Source organism: Anopheles darlingi, chromosome 2 (assembly GCF_943734745.1).
Source record: "Anopheles darlingi chromosome 2, idAnoDarlMG_H_01, whole genome shotgun sequence".
NCBI lineage: Eukaryota > Metazoa > Arthropoda > Insecta > Diptera > Culicidae > Anopheles > Anopheles darlingi.
In genome coordinates, this window is record NC_064874.1 from 46,156,903 (window position 1) to 46,178,515 (window position 21,613).

Consider the following 21,613-nt stretch of genomic DNA (forward strand, 5'->3'; position numbering starts at 1 on the left):
GGAAACAGCGGGTTGATGTTCGTTTCCGAAAAGCACAGCCTACAGTACGTTTCGGGGTTCTCGCTGGGGCTGTTGGAGGAGCAGGCAGAGGGACATGAAAGAGAAACAGTCGATGAGCATCCAAGATGATTTCTCCCAAACGGGGTTTTAAGAGGAGCAGGTCAAAACAGCACCAAACCGAAACGAGCTCCAAACTTCTTCTTACACGTCTTCTCGCAGTTCGGGTTCAGAGGCAATTTTCGGCTGCACTGTCTGTTCCATCGCTTCCTGCCGCTGGCTCGTGAGCCCGGAATTCACGCCACCGCGCGCCAGACGATTTCGATCCTGGCGCTCCTAAATTATAAAATTAAATTCTCCTAAAACTAATTTATTCCCACAGAACGACGCGATTATTTACAAATTTGTTTGTTTACCTGTCGACATTTGACAGCTGTCAAACGGTCGTGCGAAGGGTCGTGTTTACACGAGCGGATCGGGAATGCTAGCTTTCGAATTTCCAAACAAATAACGGTCAAATGTTCCAGACAGATTTATTTTTACTAGATACTATACTAGATGTTCACTTAATAGCCTCGAGACCGGGAAATGGATTGTTTTGTTTGTGGCTATAATTTATTTTCAAACGCTCCATTCTCAAAACTTCCTTTCCAGTTGGTAACGGCTTGTTCAGCACATTCGTCATTTCTGAATAGGGGCAAGAATTTGTGTTTCTTAAAGCGGTACAACGCGCTGCGTATGTTTTTGTCCCATCGCCACAGCAACACGTGGCGTCCCTGTTGCCGCAAATCGCTGATAGTGCTAGAGAGATTCCGCACGACTGTACTGTCCACAAACTTGACCCATTCTCCGTCGATCAGGATAACATCGGGAAGCGTGCGAGTGGCCAGCTTAAGAATCTTTTCCCTGAAGTACTCCGCCGAAGAAAAAGCCAAATCGCTATCGGGTCGCACCACTAGCACTGCCGTTTCGTTGACCTGTAATGTTTTACCATCGGAAAGGGAATGTTAAACGTATGCCGAGAGAAAGACGCTGAACACGTGGTACTTACATTCATCACTTGATGAGTGATTCTTGGTCGCGACGCTAGATATAAGGGAAAGCACAGATTCACAGCTATTCCGATGACGATTCCGATCTCCAGCCCCAAAAACAGACAGGCCACCACAGTCACCACGAAGGGGACCATATCGAGTCGCTTCGTGCGCCACATTTCTGCTACCGCGCGATACTCGATGATGAAGATCATGGCTGCAATGATTACGGCAGCCAGTGTGGATTTGGGAATGTAGAAAAAGTAATCCGTCAGCAGTCCGAGGGCGAGCAGCACCAGTACGCCCGTGAATACTCCTCCGAACGGTGTGACTACTCCGCTGCTGCTATTGATGGCCGACCGGGCAAAGGATGCAGTCGTCGGGATGGATGATACAAAGGAGCCGGCAACATTGCAGCATCCTAGCGAAAGCATTTCCTGCGTTGCATCCACCAGCTTACCGCGCGAGAACGCTTTGCCGATCGATACGATTTCGAGGATGGAGATAAGCGGAATAGAAATAACGGATGTACCGAGGGTGCGTATCATGTCAATGAAATCGTACTCTTGCCCTTCGTGGTTCGTTGTAAACGGTGGCAACTGAACGGAAGGCAATCCTGATGCGACCTTCCCGGTAAGCCTGAACGGAAACTTCTCTTGCGTGCTGAAGATGTACGCCATCAGCCCACCACTGAGTACGATCATTGCATTACGCAGCAAACAGACGTATTTGGTTATGGTTTTCCATCGGCCCGTTCCACGGCCTTTGATGATCTGCAAATAAAATCAAACAGATTGGTTATAAAAACCTTCCTTTGCCTTACCAGTTTGCGATACTTACGGTGAGAAAAATGAGTATTGCCAGCGAGCTAAAACCGAGCACAGAATCCCACAATCGTGTTTCTCCGATGTTTTCATAGAGATTAATCCACGTGTCAACGAATTCGGAGGATTTTCCCGATGAAGCAATGCCCATCAGTGATTTCAGCTGGCTGCTTATGATTGTGATCGCGGCGGCTGTGATGAATCCCGTGATCACCGGTATCGAGATGAACTGGACAAGAAAGCCAAAGTTGAGACACCCCAACAGCAGCATGATGCATCCGGACAAAAAGGACGACAGTATGGCACCGGCTGCTCCAAGATCGTGTACCGGTTGTTGCACCATGAGTGCCATTACAGCTGTCGGTGCTACTGTGATTTCTTTGACCGATCCCAGGAAAGCGTACACGAACGAACCCATGAAGTTGGAGTAAAGCCCGTACTGCGGTTCCAGGTTTGCCACCGTTGCATAGGCGATGCTTTGAGGGATGGAAGTGAGCCCCACCGTCACGCCGGCGATAAAGTCCGACAGTAAACTTTTTGCTCCATACGCTGGAGCCCATTGCAAGACCGGTAAACGACGGTAGAGCGTATCCTTAGTCCACAAACCTTTGAAGTACCGAGCTACAAGACTTCCAACTTGAGGGAAATCTTCCCGGTGATCCCAGCTGTCTGTAGTGTGTGGAAAATAGAGAGCGCAAGAATGAGATTTCAGACAATGAAGGTTTGTTGGTTCGCTAAGGTAGTACTCACCACGCCGTCGAGCGGATTCACAATCTGCTTCCATGGTCTCCGTGTTCTTTGAATAGTGCGGCTGCTTAGAATATCACCTTCGTCCCCTATTAGCGTCGCTGGAGCAATGAACCGAGGACAGCAAAGTGCGCGCATCGACGTGGTTATCGTTGGATGTTGATTGTAAAATCTTCAGTCATTTGCTTGTTCTTCGGATTGAAGGTAGCGCCAGCTGATGCCGGTAAGAAAATTTGAAATAATAAACGCATCATAAAGATAATACCATTACAACCAGTTCCACTGACGCGCGCGATCCTGATGAGACATGGGGATTTGTGCACTTTTTCACACTATCTCCTATGATAAGTGAAACGATGGTAGCTAGTGTGATACCAGCTATCGCGAATTGGGTCATCCCAATATAATGTTTACGAATAACTGGCCTGCCGCCGAGCTCGTGCCATTTTGGCGACGTTCGGTATGGAGCAGGAAATAGAGAAGTGATTGGAGGCACTGCGTATACTGTCTCATAAACGCGTTTGTAAATAAAAGCAAACAGCTGTTCATAAAACCATTCGCAACATTGAAAAGGTGCGCGCAGGCGCTTTAAAAATCCGTACCGTAACGGCCAATTCAAGCCGGGCCGAGCCCACCATAAGGGTTAACAGTTGAATATAACCAAAGAAAACCGTTAAGGTTTTGAATTGTTACTGGCGCAGAATTTTAGATTTCGGTTGATCCGGATGGATTGTCGATCGGTGGCTGATGGATGATAGTAATCCGATTTTAACCACCCCCTGGGATTGTGGCAAAGTTAGCTCAATTGCTGTGCTTGGCTTAGATGGAGGGAACCAACCAGTGCAACATGATATCGCTGTTATCATTAACCGATCGTTCTTGATGCAAATCTTAGGCAAATTCTTAGTTAAGCTATAGTCCATTCGTTTTTAAACGAAAGCGTTTTATCTATTCGACTAACCATAAATTGATGTTTATAAAACCAGAAGGCCTCAATAAAGCAAAAAGAGAGAACAATCGCTCATCGATTTCCATAGTTGCACATTGCAAAAATAAAAAAAAACACTTATGGCTTTACAGCACAACAATACCTAATTCCTTTAATTTGTGACTGTTTCCCTAAACATTTTGGAATGGAAAACTTTCCACACTGTGGTGTAACCTTCGGTTTCATAAACGGAATTAGAATGAGAGCTTAGAATGAGAATGTAGCATGTAGCGAGTGATGTGCTTTGCCACTTTGAGTGCTTTATTTGCTTTTATGTGTTTCGTGCATATTCAGTAATTTTGAAGATAAATGGTGGTGAAAACATAACTAACACATAAAACAATAGATTTGTTCTTGTCGATGATTAAGACCTAATGATATTAATTATTTACCACCGATACCGGATAATTTCTTCTATTTTTATGAATTAACGCAATACGCATGATAGGTATTGACACACAATGATTAAACTAGTATGATTAATGATTTGTTTGTTAGATTTGAACAGAACAAAACCGTCCCATGTGTACGATCCTCACGGTCAGTGGAATCAGCTGCAAAAGCGAGTGCGAGGGCAACCGATAAGATACTGGCGCGATGCAAACTAGACGTGATTTAGCCAGTGATAAGAAGTTGGTTTCGGTTATAAGTATCACTCGATGCCTGTGCGCTGAGCACTTAATGCTTAGCAACCCCGTTAGAAGGAATAACCCTCATTCAGCAAGCTCCCCAACGATAGCGTGGATATCGCAAACTGCGGCAGTTTCTAGTGCGAGTTGACCGTCGCCGGAGATGGCTGAGTTAAACTTAAAACCTTTGCTGGAAAATGTGCACACCACTCCAGGTATGTGAACCTTAAAGGCCAGATGGAAACGATTTGCTCAGGATTGTGTTTAAAATGCTCGCCTCATCACCAGCGAAGGTGACACGTGGGAATGCAATACTTCCTCTAGCTAGTTGCAGATAACGTTGGTGTTGTTTGAAAACTCGAATCGTACATTCCCGTTTGTGATTGCAAAAAAGGGCGTTTCTTACGAGTAGGTTGCGTTTATTGTTTTCCCCGCGTGGAATTTGTGTGATGATCTTTCGGGGTAATTTAACAGTACCATGAACAGAGCACGTGTTAATGATTTTATGACGACATCATTGTCCACCACTTATTCTGCAATATACGTGTAAAGAAGTGTGCACGCTGTGCGACGTAGAAGAGAGGTTCAATTTTGACTTCATCATACCGTTTGGAAACGGATACGGAGCGCTTCATCATATCAACCACTTCATTCATGGAATGGAATGCAATGGAATCTGCCGTGTTCTAGAGAATGCGCAAGGAGAGGCATAAAAATTGTCACCAGGCGGAGTGGGAAGATTTGGTTGGAAAAACAAATACACATCCGGAAAGTCAAACAAACAATAACGGCCATGCAAACTGTACCAGATTGCTTTTGATGGTCGCATGATGATGGTGTTGCTGTACGTTCTGACCACAAAACGGAGCAGACACGGTCGTGCTATAATTAGACATGGTCGGGATATTTCCGACCCCAGGCGTCACCCAACTCCTTGTGTTGGGAACTCGCTGGGCTGGTAGCACTTAATCTCAGCAAATATTTGCGATCTCCACGCGCGCGAATGTCGTCCAGTCGCGCGCGTCTGGAACGTAGTCTGGAGTGATGTTTGATATCACGCGGTCCTCACCACACACATTCGAAAACGAAACTAACACCAGAGACTCGCCTCAGTACCCGCCGTTTCTTATCTTTAATGCGGCGTGTGGTGGCTTTCGTTTTTCGTTCTACACTTTCACTTCGCTTCGATCGTCGGAGAAACGCTCACTTACTTGTTGATTGCTGGCTAGTTGTACTGCAACTGTTGGCGTCCGTCGAAACTGCTATGCAAAACGACAACGCGACACACGAGGGCGCTTTGTGGGCTTCCCTAGAGATGGAATTCCCCCTATAGAATTATCTCGTCAGTATCTTTCGCGGTGATCGTCGTGTATTTCTGATTAACTGATTAAGTCTAGAATGGGAGGCATAATTCAATTCTGAAAGATTGTTTACTATGTTTTCCATAAACACGTGAATCAGGCATGAACAAATAATTCGAACGAAAAAGATGAATATTTGACCGGAACTCTTTTTGGGGACGCTATTTCATTCGGCGCGCCAAACTAATGTGACATTGATCGGCTCACGATCATAGCTTCACGTGGTCGATGAACGTGCCCCACCCGTGTTTGGTGGGGAGCATCGTTATGTGTTTGCAGTGTTCCGTTGTGCGCCCGCACCACGCCGGCTTTATATAACTTCCCTTGGCTGGCTGTTTGTGTTGCAAATATCCAACCGGCAAACAAATCCGGATAGCCGATCCATATAACAGAACGCGCTCATCAGCCACCGATATTCAGTCGCTTTTGATGTGGTTTATCGAACGGTAGCGCATTCTCAGGTCACCTCAGGTGTGAGATACAGTTCAAGAATAAGACAATCTACGTATTCTTATCACTTGGTACTGCAGGTGTTTCGGATTGTGGTGTTTCGATTGCCATCCTGGAGTGTTGGATTGCAAAAAAAAAACTGTGCGTATGTTGGGAAGCCATTCGGTGAAAGTGACCTTGAGACGGTGAGTGCTGATTGTGATAAGCACGTTTGACCTTGCGTTACTGTGCTGCCCGAACGATCGGCCCGTTACTAGCGCAATGGAAGCGGAAGGAAGTTGCATGACGATAACGGAACTGTTGGAGCGAAAACAAAGACAATGCACCGGTAGGTACGAGCGTGAGAAGCATTGTAACGAGTCACTTGACCGTTCCCTCGGCTGAGCGGGAACGTGCGGCATGATATTTGATCGTCCGCCCGGTTCAGTGATCGACATTGACATTGATCATATGGGTTGTGATGGTTACATGTTAAGAACATTTTATATTATTTTCTTTTTATCTTTTTTCGTCAACAGATTATGTTGATGGAGTGGATGATTGCAAGGAAAAGTTTCCCTCCTTAGGACCGATGCTGGCCTCCAAGCTGGGTGGTTTTTGCAATCGAAAATTGTTACTCAAGCGGATGCCGATACTCCAATGGATGCCCAAATATGAGGCCGGATTCATAGTGGAGGATCTCGTAGCGGGACTGTCGGTTGGACTGACCGTCATTCCTCAGGGTATTGCTTTCGCCGTAATGGCCAACCTGGAGCCACAGTATGGATTGTATTCGGCGTTTATGGGCTGTTTCGTGTACTGTTTGTTTGGAAGTTGCAAGGATCTGACGATCGGTCCGACAGCCATCATGGCGCTTATGGTGCAGGTGTACATTGCGGGACTCGGGGCGGACTTTGCGGTGTTGCTCACATTTCTGACCGGCTGCATTATCCTAATGTTTGGTTTACTGAATTTGGGTAAGTATCCAACCAATTTCCAACATAAAAAAGAGCGCTCATATGATTATCCTTTGCCTTGTCTCATTTCAGGATTCTTGGTTCAATTTATATCGATGCCAGTCACTGCGGGATTCACTTCTGCTGCCGCCATAACGATCGCTAGTGGTCAGGTCAAATCACTACTCGGTTTACCTGGACGTTCGAATGAATTCATCGATTCGTGGGAAAATGTGTTTAAGCATTACGATGAAACGAAACTATGGGATGCACTCCTTGGAACCGCAACTATCGTAGTGCTGCTAGTACTGCGAAGTTTGCGCGGCAAATGGTCTGGAGTAGGAAAGTATCTTGCCCTTTCTCGCAATGCGGTCGTCGTGATTGGAGGTGCGGCACTGGCCTACTACTTCGACGCATCCGGCAGTAAACCCTTCTCATTGACTGGTACGTTACACGGGTGAACCGCTTCGGTCCCTTGGAAACTTGGTTTTTTAACACAAATTTCGTATCGTTGTAGGTACTGTCACACCAGGATTGCCACCCCTAAGCCCACCTCCCTTCAGTACGGTGCTGAACAACCAGACGCTTACCTTCCCCGAGATGTCCTCTAAGCTCGGATCGGCCGTCATCGCGCTACCACTAATCGCAATACTCGAGACAATTGCCATCGTGAAGGCTTTCTCCAAGGGAAAGACAATCGACGCAACGCAGGAATTGATAGCGTTGGGGCTGTGCAACATCGCTGGTTCGTTCGTGTCTTCAATGCCCGTAACAGGATCGTTTACGCGCACTGCGGTCAATAACAACAGTGGTGTGCGAACACCATTGGGCGGGCTCGCCACCGGTATACTGGTGCTACTGTCGCTCGGTCTACTAACGGATACGTTCTACTTCATACCAAAGTCCGTGCTAGCCGGTGTGATGATAGCGGCCATGTTCTTTATGATCGAATTCCACGCAGCAGCGGAAATCTGGCGCACGAAGAAGGTGGACATTATTCCGTTTATCGTGACGCTGGTGGCCTGCCTTCTGCTTGGGCTCGAGTACGGCATGCTGATAGGCATTGTGCTGAACGTTTGCTTTGTGCTTTATATGACATCGAGACCGGGCATCGATCAGGCGCTGCTCCGCACGAGCAGTGGCATTGAGGCCATGGTCGTGAAACCAGATCAAAGCCTTATCTATTCCTCCGTCGAATACTTGAAGCACGAAATAGTGAAAATGGTGGATAAGTCTCAAGTGTGTACGGTGATAATCGACGGTAGCTGCATGAGCTATGTCGATTCGACGGCGGCCAAAGTTCTCTTGAGCACCGTTGAAGAACTGGCACTTCGCCAGCGTACAGTATTACTGTGGAACTGTAACCGGTCGGTAAGGTGCACGTTGTGCCGGTTAGACAAGCAATTGTTTTATCCACTGTTCAAATCGGGCGATTTGGCAGAGCTATCCAGGCAAGTGTCCTGCCAGGACGCACCGTAGTCATAGTAAAGGTAGCGCGAGACATTCTCGGTGAGGTGTGGAGCAACAAAATTCCCAAAGTGATCAGCCAGTTTGTCAGTATTGAGTCAGAGAAGAGTATTCTAGTTTCTTTATGTCTAGTTGGGCGAATAAAACGAAGCGGGTACTTTTATGTTAGGCAGCTGTAATTTCCGGGTATTTTCCTTTAAGCAAGTCTTATCTGGTTGTTGACAAGCACACACGTGTTGTGCGGCATGGTTTCTACGAGGAAAGGGTAAAAAATGAGTAACGATCATGCACACAACAGGGTGTGTGCGTGTGTGTAGCTCGTTCGCTTATCGTGTTGATTTTTTTTTTAATGCTAAAAATAGATGTGAACCATGTTTTTGCTGTTGTCGCTAGTATATAATAATGCTTGTGATGGAGAGAACTACGTTTCCAAAGCATTCCCTAACCCGCACAATGATAATGGATGAGCCGATTGGCGGTGTGTAGTGCGCTTATTGCGATTAATATACCATCGTTCTTCTTCGGGACCGTTGCACCGCGCTATCGGTGGTGATGATTCTCGATAAGCCATTAGCGCCGACGCCAACCTCCGCGGTGTTTGACTGATTACTACCAACATCCGCGGATGACGGAGAGCACTGGTTGGGCTCAGCTGCTCAGACGGCGTATTAAATGTAACGCACAAGGGAACCTTGAAACGATGCATTGTGTGGCGCTGAATGAAAAGAGGGTTTAAATTAATCGCGCGCTACTTCCTGAGGCGCATACTAGTTGGAATCGGCGCGGCAGAATTTACGCTGAAAAGCGTTTGTCAGTTTCCCCAGTCTTTCGCAACGCGAGAAGGGAAGCATTTTCGGCTACCCGAAAAAAAGAAAACTAATCCAAGTAACGCTTTCTCTAGCCATGGCTGGTCGTGATGTCGAGTTGAATGGATTACGCCCCGGAGACCCTCGGTCTGCCGTCAACAGGACCCTATCAGACGGTGAGTACTGTGTCGCCGGACGGACAGGGCAGGACGTTAATGTGTTTTGCGTTTTCAGTAGAGGATATCAGTGAAAAGATCCCTCCGTTCGGTGCGTTTGCTGTGAAATCATTCCGTGGACTTTGTAACCGGAAACAACTTTACAAACGTTTCCCCATCATCGTATGGCTCCCTGCGTACAGCTGGGGATACATGGTGGAAGACATTGTGGCTGGGCTATCGGTTGGATTAACGGTGATACCACAGGGCATCGCGTATGCGGTGATTGCTAATTTGGATCCCCAGTACGGTCTATACTCGGCGTTTATGGGATGTTTCGTGTATTGCATTTTTGGAAGCTGCAAGGATGTTACCATCGGGCCGACCGCCATCATGTCGTTGATGGTGCAGGTGCATGCCGCCAACCTCGGACCGGACTTTGCCATTCTATCGGCCTTTCTCACCGGATGCGCCATCCTGCTACTGGGTGTGTTGAACCTGGGGTTCCTAGTACAATTCATTTCCCTCCCAGTGACGGCAGGATTCACGTCGGCCGCAGCCATCACGATAGCAAGTGGACAGATGAAATCGTTGTTGGGATTATCCGGTAAATCGAATGAATTCCTTGAATCGTGGATCAACGTGTTCGAGCACATCGGTGAAGTGAGACTGTGGGACAGCGTGTTGGGTTTCGGTACGATCGCCGTCCTACTGTTGCTGATGAACCTGAAGAACATTGAAGGCGGACCGCGCTGGTCCGCTATCGCAAAGTATGTGGCACTCGCCAGAAATGCGATCGTAGTGATTGTCGGAAGTGTTATAGCGTTTCTGGTCAGTGAAGCCGGCCATACGGATGTGTTTCTGTTAACGGGCAACGTTACATCGGGAATGCCGCCCGTACAGGCACCACCCTTCACGGCTACCGTCGGAGACCGTGAGTACAGTTTCACGGAAATGGTGGGAGAATTGGGCACATCGTTGATCGCGTTACCGCTCATTGCCATCCTGGAATCGATAGCGATCGCTAAGGCATTTGCGAAAGGGAAATCGATCGATGCAACGCAAGAAATGATCGCGCTAGGACTGTGCAACATCGCTGGTTCGTTCGTGTCTTCCATGCCCGTAACAGGATCGTTTACGCGGTCCGCAGTGAACAACAATAGTGGCGTACGAACACCGCTCGGAGGAGTCACCACCGGGGTGCTTGTCCTGCTCGCGCTCGGACTGCTGACCAGTACGTTCTACTACATCCCCAAGGCAACGCTGGCCGGTGTTATCATCGCGGCCATGCTGTTTATGGTCGAGTTCCATGCAGCCAGCGAAATATGGCGCACGAAACGGATCGATATCATCCCGCTGATAGTGACGCTAGTGGCATGCCTTTTCCTCGGTCTGGAGTACGGTATGGTGGTCGGTATTGCCCTTAACTTTGTCTTTGTGCTACATCAAACCTCTCGTCCAAAGATTGTCTGGGAGCGTAAGATCATCGATTCAAAGGCCATACTGATCGTGACACCTGATCAAGGCTTAGTGTATTCCTGTGCCGAGTATCTGAAACATCAAGTGATAAAGATGGCGACGAAGGAATCGGTCGATCTGGTTGTGATCGATGGTACGCATATCGCTTCGGTAGATTCGACTTCAGCGAAAGTTCTGGTCAGTATGGCACAAGATTTGCTACTTCAAAATCGTACCGTTATTGTTTGGAAATGGAAACGGTCGGCCCGCTGCACGCTACTAAGAATGAACAGGGAGGTATTCCAGAGTTGCGTGAAAAACGATGAAAATCTTGAAGCCATCGTGAAGGAAATTAAATCGACGATCAATCGATAGAGTAATGAAATTCAAATAAACCGTTTTGTTATAAGAGTTTTCGCAGAGACGACCACGAAAGTCAGTTCCTTTTACCAAAAATAAACATGAGTTCCATGAATTATGAATAAATTATTTTATACTTTATAAAAACTCAAAATAAAATAGAAATTAAAGCTCATACTAATGTAATGATCTCTGGTATTTATCTGTGTAGAGTATACGTTTTTGAGTAAATTTATGCTAATTTTTTTTAACACTTTAGTGATGCGAACGTGTGAACGAATGTAAATAAGATAAATTTCACTGTCACTCCAACGTGTGAACGAATGTAAATAAGATAAATTTCAAAACTGTACAATCGTTTTTATGATTTCACGATATCAAAAATGAAAAGTTTAAGCAAAAATGTTGACCCAGAGGCGATTCACATCGGCCCTTTGTGTTGTACGATCGCACCGATCTCACTAACACACCGTCCCGTTCACCAAACAAGTAGTTATCTCTTTTCCTTTAACTGGTCTTTAATTGGCCAGCTCCGGGCACCGCTCCTTTTTCTTACGCGAGATCGTACCCGACGTGTTTTCTCTCTCCATTTTGTTTCTACCGTCGTTTTCCACCGGGCGCGCGGGCATGCGAAATCGCGACCCCCAAAAAGATATCAAAGGTAGGGGGTTCTTCGTATCGAGGATGACAATGTTGAACTTTTTCTAATCGTTCCCGACCACCAATGTGCTTATCAACAGTTTAGTAACACAAAAATGTGCCGGCTTCTGGGCGACGCGTGATCGATGCTTGCACAATTCGCTCGCGATCGTGAGGACGCCCGGAAACGCCATCAAATCAATGGACGCGGTGAGCCGTGATTAGATTGATCCGCCGACAATCATCGCTGCTTTCGCCTGGCCGCGGGGGGGGGGGGGCATTCGCTTGCAAACAGCCACCCCCTCCACCTTCCCCTTCTCCTCCCCCCCCCCCCATTCACAGCACGCAGCACCCGCAGCGGGCTTGCTGGTGAGCGAGATGTCGTAAAAATTGTGATATTTCAATAATATTGTCCGCTCCGGCCATAAACTATGTGAAACAAAACAATAAACCCCGGACCGGAGCGGCCGGGTGATCGTTCGCTGCTCGCAGCCGCGCGCTGATCGCGCCCGGGGAACGTGGGCGAAGTGGACCGCGGCTCGGCGTACGTGCGTGTGCGCCCGGAAACCCTGGGCGCTGGGAAATAGAAATAGGAAGAAATGAAATGAAACCTCGTAAACTCGTTTCCCTCGAACGAACGAGCCTTCGAGGCCAAGCGACGGGGTGTGGAGCGATGGGGTGGAGGGGAGGTTGGTGTGGGGGTGCAGACTTTTAGATTAGCATGTTTATAGGGCAGCCCATAAAATGGCTCTCCCTTCCCTTCCAGCTCTTCACTTCCAGCACTCCAGACGCCCAGAATCCCGGCCAGTACTCCCGCAGGCAGTCCACATCCCCACCAACCCACTCCACCCCTCCCCCACCAGGGAGGATCGTTTCTCGAAAGGGCATGACTGCTGGTCCCAGTAATATGAACCTTAATAGATCGCTTCGTTGCGTGCCTGCGTGCGTGTGTGTGTGTGTGTGATTGGGGTGCGATCGTGCGATCTGTTCGCAGCCGGTGTGGGCTACCGGATACCACCGCTGATACCAGCAGCGCAGCGAGGAGAGAGGACAAAAATCCACCCAAAAATCTACCGCTACCGCGCACGACGACGATCGACGACGACGATCACCGCCATCGGTGGCCATTGTTTTTATCACCATTTCATCAACACATTTTACACCGCCTTAACGCCTTGAGGTGTTTGTCCCGAGGGGTGGTGGGGTGGCGGTGTTTTGGGGTCGCGATCGCGAACGGGGAGGGGAGGGGGCGCTACCTCCTTCACGCAACTGCATCGAAGCGAAACAATGTGTGGTGTGAGCGTTGCAGGGAGTCGAAGGGGAGCACGCGACCCTCGGGCAGGAAACTCGTTACATCCCTGCGCTGCCACCGGCGTGTGTGTGTGTGTGTGTGGTGCGGTTAATCAATCATCCGGATATGACAGAATGGGCACTGGGATCGCGTTTCTTTTGCTTTTTCTTGTTTCGTTTTTGTTCATTTTTTTTTCGCACAAGAATTTGTGGCCGAGGAAGGAGAGGGGGAAAGGAAGGCCAGTAGCTGGACACGATGATGAATCCGTCTGGCCGCCGCCGGGTCCTGTGAGAGTGTGAGAAACTCCGGTGCACATGCCCGATGCTGCGGAGACATTCCCGACGGTGATCGGGACGATTGGATATCGCTCCGGAGGCATCGATCATACTATGATCGATTTGGTTCGGTTCCCCCCACCCTCCTCCTTGGCATGCCCTTGAATTGGTCCCCAAGAGAGGGGTTGATGATCGCACCAGGGCGCAGTGTTGCTTCCTAATTTCTCAATTTTACTTTAATAACTTAATAATCAGCATAAGCGATGGTATGAGTGATGGATGAGCGAGAGAGAAGAGAGAGAGACGAGAGAGAGAGAGGAGAGAGTGGAGAGAGAGAGAGAAAGGTGAGCAAGTGACCGATGATCGTGATCGGTCCCGTGATCGGACCTCCGGAGTCCAGGTTGAGGTTCAGGGGTTTGTTTTTCGGGAAGACTCATCAAAGGAAAGGGCAGATGGCACAAGTGACAGAGGGATGGAAGGGGGCAGAGGGGGGCGGGGGATGGAAGCAAAAGCAGGAAAATCGAAACGATTAATGGCGCGGGAAACGAAAAAGAAGAACCTCCAGGCCGGGCAGCGCTGAGGGAGCTCCGGATTCAGCTCCGGACAATCGCACGCCAAGGGGTTCGTGGTCAGCCGTGGAGTACACAGAGGGTTCCTCCGTTGGCCGGCGTGGGGCTATTGAAAATTAGATTCTCTGTTTTCGCTTCGCCCTCCCGATGCCCGATGCCCGATGCCCCTTTGGTGTGTTTTCAAGAGGCGCTGGAAGCCGTCGCCGCCGTCGCCGTCGTCATCATCGCCATCGATCGTTCCAACTCGCGTATCCGCGAGCGCGTGGAAGGGGGGTCTGGATCGAATTGAATTGATTATTTCCCGATGATGAGTCGATGAGGAGAGTGATTGAGAATTGTTATTAAAGGCAATGTTTTAAAAAGAAGGCCCCTGGAGGCCCGGAATGCCTCGTCTCTCTCTCTCTCTTTTCGACGATGACGATGTCTCGATCGATTGATGTCTCGATCCATCGATCGAACGATCGGTCGGTCGGTGGTGCTCCGGGGCTGATTGTGGGCTGTAGCGAAGCAGCATAATAACAATGTATCGAAGCAGAGTTCGCGCAGGTGGTGGTGCTAGGATGGATCGTTCCTGTCGTCGATCGCTCGTGTGCTGATGATCATCAACAAGTACTCTTCGATATTAACCACTAAACACACACACAGACACTAGTTGGTAGGTATTTGGTTTTGCAGAAGGATTTTCTTTTTCATAGACAAGATTCTAATGCAGCAAAATCCAAGGCAGAACGGACACTCCTGTGGACCATCCGTCTATCCGTTGAATACGTTGACCTCGGAGTGGAAGTAGCAATGCAGCTAAGGGCGATGGCAACGTAGTAGGCGAACTATCGCCGCGTGTTTGTCACCATTCCGACCGCCATCGCGCCCATCGCGGGGATTTCATCGCGCAATCGTCATCGCAGTCATCGGCCTGGATCGCTCGGACTGCGCGCTGGACCGTCCAAAACGTCATGCCCATTCGTCACTCACCTTCTTCGTGCTGATGGCCACTTAACGGCTTCCAACCGGCGGCGGCGTCGGCCATGGCCACGACTTAGGGTTTGTCTTTCACTCTCATTGACTCTTCTTTCTGTTTTTGCTTTCGGTTTTCTTCCCCCCCTCCCCGGCCCGTGTGTGTTGTGGTTTTTTTTTGCTTCATCTTCATCTTTTTAGAGTTTTCTATTTTCTCTGGGGTTGCGAGAATGTCCCGGCCACACAGCAGGTCCGTCCCAGTGTGGCCTAGTGGTGGTGGTGCGGGTGTGGGGAGGTGGGATGCCTTCGAAAGCCTTCTAACAAATCGTTTAATTTATGCTGAGACATGCTTCAAACATATTTCTTCACCATTAGAGCCTCCATCTCAGCAGCAGTGGAGGAGATGGAGGGGGGGTGCACCCCGCACCCAACCCCGACGATGGTTGACGACGCGTAGGACCACGAAGTGGGGGGGAGCGGGCGAGTCCGCAGGCAGCTCAATCCAAACATGCACGCGGTACATAACGACGGGTTTTTGGGGAGGGGGCCAGGGCCGAGGCCGGGGCCAGGGAGAGGTGGATGGTAAGATTTGTGAAAAATGACTTAATTTGTACCGCTAACTCGAATGCTGTTGCTACGGCAACAACACAACATGGTTGCTTGACTGATGGATCAGCTAGAAGCTAGACAGAGAGAGAGAGAGAAAGGGAAAGCGAGAAAGAGATAGAGAGAGACCGCCGAGAGTCGCGCGCGCGTTGGAAATATCTGCATTTTCAATTATCGATTCGTTTGCCCAGAGGTGGTGATCAATTTTCGGGCCTCACGCATTGATCGATGCCTCTGCTGATGGGAATGTCGCCGTGATGTGTGCGTAAATTGCGCGATAATCGGTCATCCCGATCAGCGATCCCCGTCGCGATGTGCGATCCAACGATTTTTGGCGTGAAAGTCTCGTGACCCCCGGGGCTCGGTGGTGGGAGTGTTACGTTGGGTGTTGGGCGCTTCTTGTTTTCTCTCCTGGTGGGTTCAAGTGGGCTCGCGAGACAAAGCAGAAGAAGAAGAAGAAGACAAGGAAGAAGGGAATAATCGGCTTCACTAATTACTGCTTCGTCAAAAGGGTCTTCTGTCTTCCTTCTTGTGTTCCACGAGGGTCCCTCAAGATGTTGCGCGCACGTGTGTGTGTGTGTGTGTGTGTGTGTGACGTCCTTGGTGTGGTGCGTCGTCACATATCGGCCTCTCGACTTGATGCTGCTGCTGCTGCTGCTCGATGCCCGACGACGACGATGATGATGATGATGCTTCCGACGTACAGCGAACTGAACTATTGTTCGCGGAGATAATTTCTCTCTCTCTATCTCTCTCTGCTAACCCCTCGCCTCGCCCTGTTGGCGCATCACCACCATAAGTAAGACGCTGTGCCGCTGCCCTCTTGTCCAGTAAACCGGAGCCGGAGAAGATTTTTTCGACAAGTGCCTCCCACCCCAACCCGGGGTGAAGAGGGTAATTTTCGGAGGTCTTGTTTTGATTTCACGATCCCTGCTGGCGGAGACCCCGTTCTTAGGGGTCCGTTCCACTTATGCCGCAGCAACAGGACCCCGGGGAGGTGGAATGGGAATTATATTGTTGTCCCAAGTGCCGCTGCGTTGCGATGCGCTGCGTGGCCGATATATTGCGGAGCGACCGACCGATAGAGCGGTCAGCAGTGGATGGATTGAATGGGATGGGATGGGATGCTGCGGCGGTTCGAGTGGCCAGCCAGCGACCCGGGGAGAGAGAGAGTGAGACCCGCTGGTCTCAAGTGCCGTTGGCCCCTAGAAGTCCTCCAGTAGAAGTGGAAGGTTCTTCCAGGGAGGAAATCTTCAGGCGAGGCGAGAAATAATATTTATAGAAATTATGATAATTACGATACACGAAGAAAAGGAGGAGAAAGAGAAGAAGAAGACATTCTATCATCGATGTTCCTGTTGCTGCTGCTTCTTCTGCTTGTTGCTGCCGTGCTCTAACGAAGCCATTTGCGTTTCCTATTATGCGTTTCGGATTGGCTTTGTTTTCTACCGAGGCCCACCACCATCACCGTTGGGTGTGAAGGATCGATTCCGATCGTGAGGATTACGCGTGGATGTCGGAGCCATATTAATGTGAACCGTTGTGCTTCGTCCACGGGGAATTGATTGACTGGCAATCGCACGGGATCGGGACCTGCCATAATGTTCCCGATTCCCAAATAAAACACCTCCCAACCATCCCTTTGGGGTCTTGTTGTGGTCCAGATGTGTCAGAAAAGTTATTGGCCGACGACGAGAAGGGGCCAATACCAATTGGATCGCTTTCCGATCCAATACGCACCCCATCCGGACCGAGATCGTTAAATTGCAATCCGGTTGTATTTATGGCGATCGGCGATCGATCGGTTGGTGGTGTTACTCTGATCACACCCCACATGCCCGGTCGTGGTGTGACGCGCGGTCAGGTGACGGTCAGGGGAGAGGGTCTGGATCCGAAATGCGCGCGCGGCGAGAGGTCAACCATATAACTTGATTCCTTCTCGCCCTCTCTCTGTCCGATGACTCTGTGTTCATCGAGTTCGTGGTTTTTTGAGGTGCTGTTCGATGTTGGCCGGTTAGCCTCTTAGGTGCTTAGAGACCCTGACAGCCTGCCTGCCTGCCTGCCCGGGATGGGATGGGACCGGACGGATTTTTGTCATAAAAAAAGGTCCGCGCGCCATGAATATTTATGCTTTCACCCCAGGGACCCCTTAGGGACCGGGGACCCCTATTCGTAGGTGATGATTAACCAGATTAATTTTTCAATCTGACAGTCCTTTCGTTGGTGCACTGCTGTTCCCAACTGTGCTGGTCGCCCCTCTAAGCGGCGTCCCCCTAAGCTCGACACCTCGGCCACAGCCCAGCGTCCCCAGCGTTGGCCAGCGTCATAACGAGCCAATTTAACATTTTTACTGTTGTGCGCGCGTTCCTTTCGAAGAAATGACATCCCGCCGATTGCCGGTCCTCGGGTCCCAAATTGGTTCGAACCTTGCTCCGGCACCGTGGCCGATCGATATCCGTTCGGGGTTGGTCCGCGGTTTGGAATTGAATCGCCACAACGAAACGAACCAGCCAGCCATCGTCATAGTCGTTGGGGCAATCGCGCCGCGTGCCTCTTCTGGTGCCGGTTTATTGATCACTAATCAAAGTGAATAAATTTTAACGATCGCGGATCGCGGTGCCATTTCCAGCCAGCCAGATCCAGAAGATCGAGCACGAGAGGAAGGAATCTGTATTCGGCATTCTCGTGGAGGGCCTTTGAATAGGAAGCATAATGCTTTAATTAAAAAAACGAAAGAACGATTCTAATGTACGAGTTAACGCCGTTCTGATGCGTCGCGATGCTTCATCTTATCAACTTCGCGCGCGTGTGTGTGAACATCCGACCCAATGCCAAGGAGCCAATCCGATTATCAATTGCGCCACTGGCGGCGGGCACTCTGTTGGATGGTCGTCACTTGGGTACAGGGTACAGTACATACTCCCGGGGCAGCTACCGAACACAATCAATCAATCAGGGTCGCGTCAGATTAGACATGAGACAAGGCGCACAAGGGAAAGGGGAAGAAGCGGACGAAAGTACTTATTCGTTGCATACGCATCAAAGTACGCTTGTCAAAGACAGTTGTTTCTGCGCGCCTGTGTGTCTGTGTGTGTGTGTTTGACCTTTTTTCCTGTAACATTATTGGCACCGTGCGTGAACTACTTCTTTCTCAAGTAGTTTCCACTCTGCACAATTGGTCGCGACGCTTCAAGTGGCCATCCTCTTGGGAACAACCCAGCGCGCGTGTGACAATCATGACAGCTCATACGAGTTCAATTGATCTCCGCGATCGGGGCGATAAATCAAAATGAAATCAAATTTGACGCGCACCCACCTCCCTTTCCCCCCCTGTTGTATCTTTTACGGGTGGCCCAGATGCTGCGGTAGGTGTCTCCGTCTTATGTACGGCTGCATCCAACAGGAGTGCAGATCTTGCACAACAAATTGTTTATAAGAATTGCAATATTTATACCATTCTCCGTGAGGTGTTCTAGGAATCTGTAGAAGTGTATTCCCCGAGACTTCTAGATTAGATTAGCTATTTTTATCTCCCATGTGTCGTGTGCGTTGTTTCTATAGCATGTTAATCCTCTCTCCTCAACGTGGCCCCATAGCTCAGTTGGTTAGAGCGTCGTGCTAATAACGCGAAGGTCGTGAGTTCGATCCTCTCTGGAGCCATCTCGAGAAACACTTTTTTTCAACTTTTTGCCACATCCTCCTTCCACATTTTTACTCAAACTACCTCGAATTTGCCCATTTTACTCACCAGAGGGTCCGGTCCGGGGTGTTACACACAATGCACCATAAATTTCTCGCTCGCACTCGCCGGCCTCCGGTCGGCGGACTTGCAAATCTCTGGTGGCCAATCTTGTGGGCCCGGCTGGGGATGTCGCTTCCTTCCGAGAATTCACCGCTGCGATGCGCGCGCACAAGTTTCTAGATACACAGCACCGAAAGACGTTCTTATTTTTGAGAAAAACCGTCAGTTTCCTGCTTCTGACCGTGCGTTCATCACACCCCACGACGAGGGAACTCGGTGAGAACTACGCGGAACTAGCCGGTACGCCGGGTCAAGTAGCATCGACCAGCACCACGTGCGATCGTATCGAAATGTTACCGTATTTTACGACCCACCGACATCCCATGTTTTGTGGCATTTTATTGATGATTGACACATGATAAGCCGCTCCAAAAAGAGAGAGAGACCCCCAAAAAATGTTCCGCCACCACGAGCGCCATCTGCAACCCGTAACAAGGAGTGGTAGGAATGAGGTGTCGGAGGCGGTGAAAATACGCGTAGCGAAAGTGTCCCCCGAAAGTGGCCACACGCCGATGAGTGATCGAGAGCGGTGATGACATTTTTATCGCGAAAACCATAATCGCGGCGTCAAGAGCGCCTAGTGCGTGTGTCGTGCCATCGTGTTGGCCGCCACCACCGCCAAGTGTTTAGAATCAAAAGCAGAAGCAATAATTCTCCTCGTCACCCACAAACCACGGTGACCACGCGAAGTACAAGATGCGATGCGAGCGACGACGACAGAAACGCGTGTCGAACGCGTCGACCACGATGATCGCTTCAAACGGATCGTCGTCGTCGTCGCTCGCGTCACGGTCACAACCTGCCACTCGTGTGTGTGTGTGTGTGCGGAAAGGGGGAGTCTTCATCTTCAACGAGACGAACGCCAAACCAACGCCATTCAAAAACCAACCTACACGTCCTGCGCTCGCGGCTTTACGTGAGAATGCGCGCCTCCCTCCTTACATTCTGCTTCTTCTTGTTCGGATCCTCCACATACCGCAGCAGCCCACAGAGAATGTCGGAATCTTCAGCCACCCTCCCCCTGCCCCCTTTTCACCCCTTCCTTCACCGAGAGGAAGTGGGTTCTTTTGCTATTTCGCTAATTAAGACATTATATTCGAGCATATTATTTCTCAAAACAGCGACGATCGTCTCTCCCCATCTCTCTCTCTCTCTCTCTTGCTAGCAAGCATATGAGTGGGGCCGTGCTCCACCCGGCTCCACACCTTCCTCTTCACCGCGACCGACGACGACCGTCGTCGCCGCGGGCGATGAACGACGACCAAAACGTGTCCGGGGTCCGCGGGTTGTCCGGTTTTGGATGGTCCTCGGCCGTGGTCCCGCCGTGCTCTCGTCGAGAGTGGTCTGAAAGATAATCACTTTTCTTCCCAACTCGCTCGCTCGCTCGCTCAATCACCTCCTTTCGGGGAAGTCCCCACCGAGCAGCGACCCTTGTTTCAGAGATAGAACGAGAGAGCGAGAGAATAGAGGACTGTTCTGGGGCCGAGATAAACTCATAAAAATGAAGCGAAGAACAAGGGGAATGAATGTTTGTGGCCGCGAATGCGAACGCGAAATCAAACCAACAAACCACTCTGATGTATCGCCCCCAAACCCGACCAACCGACCGATCGACCGTACAAGCGACAACGTTTACCGCGGTGTGGCGTGGCGTGGCGCGAGATGATCGGATCGCGAACCACGAAAGGAGGGAGGGCGAGGAAGGAGGAAGGGAAGATGGAAAGGAGCATCCCACAGGGCGGGCGTTGGCAGTGCAGATCGCAATCGCTTCTTCGCCTGTAGCCACCACGGCAGAACCACTGTTAATGTCGGTTCCTCTTCGTTCTTCGTTCTCGCGTCTTCGCGCTGGCCAGCGAGCGATGTATCCAATCATCTGTGTAGCACTCCTCCACTCCCTTCGCTTCCCCTTTGGGGTCTCTACTTCGTTGCAGACAGACGGCAAGAGGGTCGGTACCGGTCGGTACCGGAGTAGTGCGTTTTTACCATGCCCTTACCATTCCGCGGCAAAGGACATCATTTGCCTGCAGCTGCACCACCACCCTGTGCGCGCGCGCGCGTGTGTGTGTGTGTGTAATGCGTGTCTGCTCATCAGGTTCGGAATGAAAATGTTTCACAACTTGATCCGGCGGCTGTGGCGGTTCCGGTGGTCGGAACGGAGAAGAGCAGAAAGGTCAGTGGAGTAGAAAGAGTTTAGAAAGAAACAGGAATTTCGACGAAAACCGCCCATACCGTGTTGGCCACCACATGAGACGGTATCCAAATGGAA

The 21,613-nt window shown here is 49.9% G+C and overlaps 4 protein-coding genes and 1 non-coding gene across 9 annotated transcripts in view; 3 read left to right on the top strand and 2 right to left on the bottom strand.

The window, feature by feature from the left end:
* The window catches only part of LOC125950710 (zinc finger and BTB domain-containing protein 24-like), a 1,807-nt gene extending 1,436 nt beyond the window's left edge, over window positions 1-371 (bottom strand). Inside the window, exons 1-2 of the mRNA XM_049678941.1 lie at window positions 206-371; window positions 1-69 (exon numbers count right to left, since the gene is read on the bottom strand). The exon at window positions 1-69 is cut by the window's left edge and continues 1,436 nt beyond it. Coding sequence (XP_049534898.1) covers window positions 1-69; window positions 206-261 — 125 coding nt within the window. The 5' untranslated portion in view covers window positions 262-371. The remainder of the gene's footprint in view (window positions 70-205) is intronic.
* Window positions 372-592: 221 nt separating this feature from the next.
* Window positions 593-14,977, bottom strand: LOC125950695 (sodium-independent sulfate anion transporter-like). 3 transcript variants are annotated; one of them, XM_049678920.1, is made up of 5 exons: window positions 14,958-14,977; window positions 2,606-2,793; window positions 1,872-2,524; window positions 1,049-1,804; window positions 593-974 (listed from the first exon to the last, which is right to left on the bottom strand). In XM_049678920.1, the coding sequence occupies exons 2-5, from the start codon at window positions 2,637-2,639 to the stop codon at window positions 606-608; spliced, it is 1,812 nt and encodes a 603-aa protein (XP_049534877.1). In that variant the 5' UTR covers window positions 2,640-2,793; window positions 14,958-14,977; the 3' UTR covers window positions 593-605. The 3 variants fall into 3 exon arrangements, with proteins under 3 accessions (XP_049534877.1, XP_049534876.1, XP_049534875.1); XM_049678919.1 differs by lacking the exon at window positions 14,958-14,977 and adding an exon at window positions 5,431-5,451; XM_049678918.1 differs by lacking the exon at window positions 14,958-14,977 and adding an exon at window positions 5,026-5,361.
* On the top strand, window positions 4,285-8,611 carry LOC125950694 (sodium-independent sulfate anion transporter-like). Of its 2 annotated transcripts, none has more exons than XM_049678917.1 (4): window positions 4,285-4,434; window positions 6,549-6,986; window positions 7,059-7,409; window positions 7,483-8,611. In XM_049678917.1, exons 1-4 carry the CDS (start codon window positions 4,383-4,385, stop codon window positions 8,442-8,444), a joined length of 1,803 nt encoding a protein of 600 aa, XP_049534874.1. In that variant the 5' UTR covers window positions 4,285-4,382; the 3' UTR covers window positions 8,445-8,611. The 2 variants fall into 2 exon arrangements, with proteins under 2 accessions (XP_049534874.1, XP_049534873.1); XM_049678916.1 differs by lacking the exon at window positions 4,285-4,434 and adding an exon at window positions 5,806-6,358.
* Window positions 9,279-11,322, top strand: LOC125950693 (sodium-independent sulfate anion transporter-like). Of its 2 annotated transcripts, none has more exons than XM_049678913.1 (2): window positions 9,279-9,414; window positions 9,473-11,322. In XM_049678913.1, the coding sequence occupies exons 1-2, from the start codon at window positions 9,336-9,338 to the stop codon at window positions 11,224-11,226; spliced, it is 1,833 nt and encodes a 610-aa protein (XP_049534870.1). In that variant the 5' UTR covers window positions 9,279-9,335; the 3' UTR covers window positions 11,227-11,322. The 2 variants fall into 2 exon arrangements, with proteins under 2 accessions (XP_049534870.1, XP_049534872.1); XM_049678915.1 differs by having other exon boundaries at window positions 9,476-11,322.
* A 4,154-nt stretch (window positions 14,978-19,131) lies between the features above and the next one.
* On the top strand, window positions 19,132-19,205 carry Trnai-aau (transfer RNA isoleucine (anticodon AAU)). Its single transcript has one exon. It is a non-coding gene; the product is annotated as a tRNA-Ile (tRNA).
* Window positions 19,206-21,613: the final 2,408 nt, after the last annotated feature.

Bases quoted from the DNA above. Each gene is read 5' to 3' on its own strand.
- LOC125950695 (XM_049678920.1), bottom strand. From the start codon at position 2,639: ATGGAAGCAGATTGTGAATCCGCTCGACGGCGTG. The intron at 2,525-2,605 runs GTGAGTACTACC...CACACACTACAG, and splicing joins TGAATCCGCTCGACGGCGTG to ACAGCTGGGATCACCGGGAA. The intron at 1,805-1,871 runs GTAAGTATCGCA...TTTTATTTGCAG, and splicing joins CAATACTCATTTTTCTCACC to ATCATCAAAGGCCGTGGAAC.
- LOC125950694 (XM_049678916.1), top strand. From the start codon at position 6,292: ATGGAAGCGGAAGGAAGTTGCATGACGATAACGGAACTGTTGGAGCGA. The intron at 6,359-6,548 runs GTAGGTACGAGC...TTTCGTCAACAG, and splicing joins AAAACAAAGACAATGCACCG to ATTATGTTGATGGAGTGGAT. The intron at 6,987-7,058 runs GTAAGTATCCAA...GTCTCATTTCAG, and splicing joins GTTTGGTTTACTGAATTTGG to GATTCTTGGTTCAATTTATA.
- LOC125950693 (XM_049678913.1), top strand. From the start codon at position 9,336: ATGGCTGGTCGTGATGTCGAGTTGAATGGATTACGCCCCGGAGACCCT. The intron at 9,415-9,472 runs GTGAGTACTGTG...TTGCGTTTTCAG, and splicing joins CAACAGGACCCTATCAGACG to TAGAGGATATCAGTGAAAAG.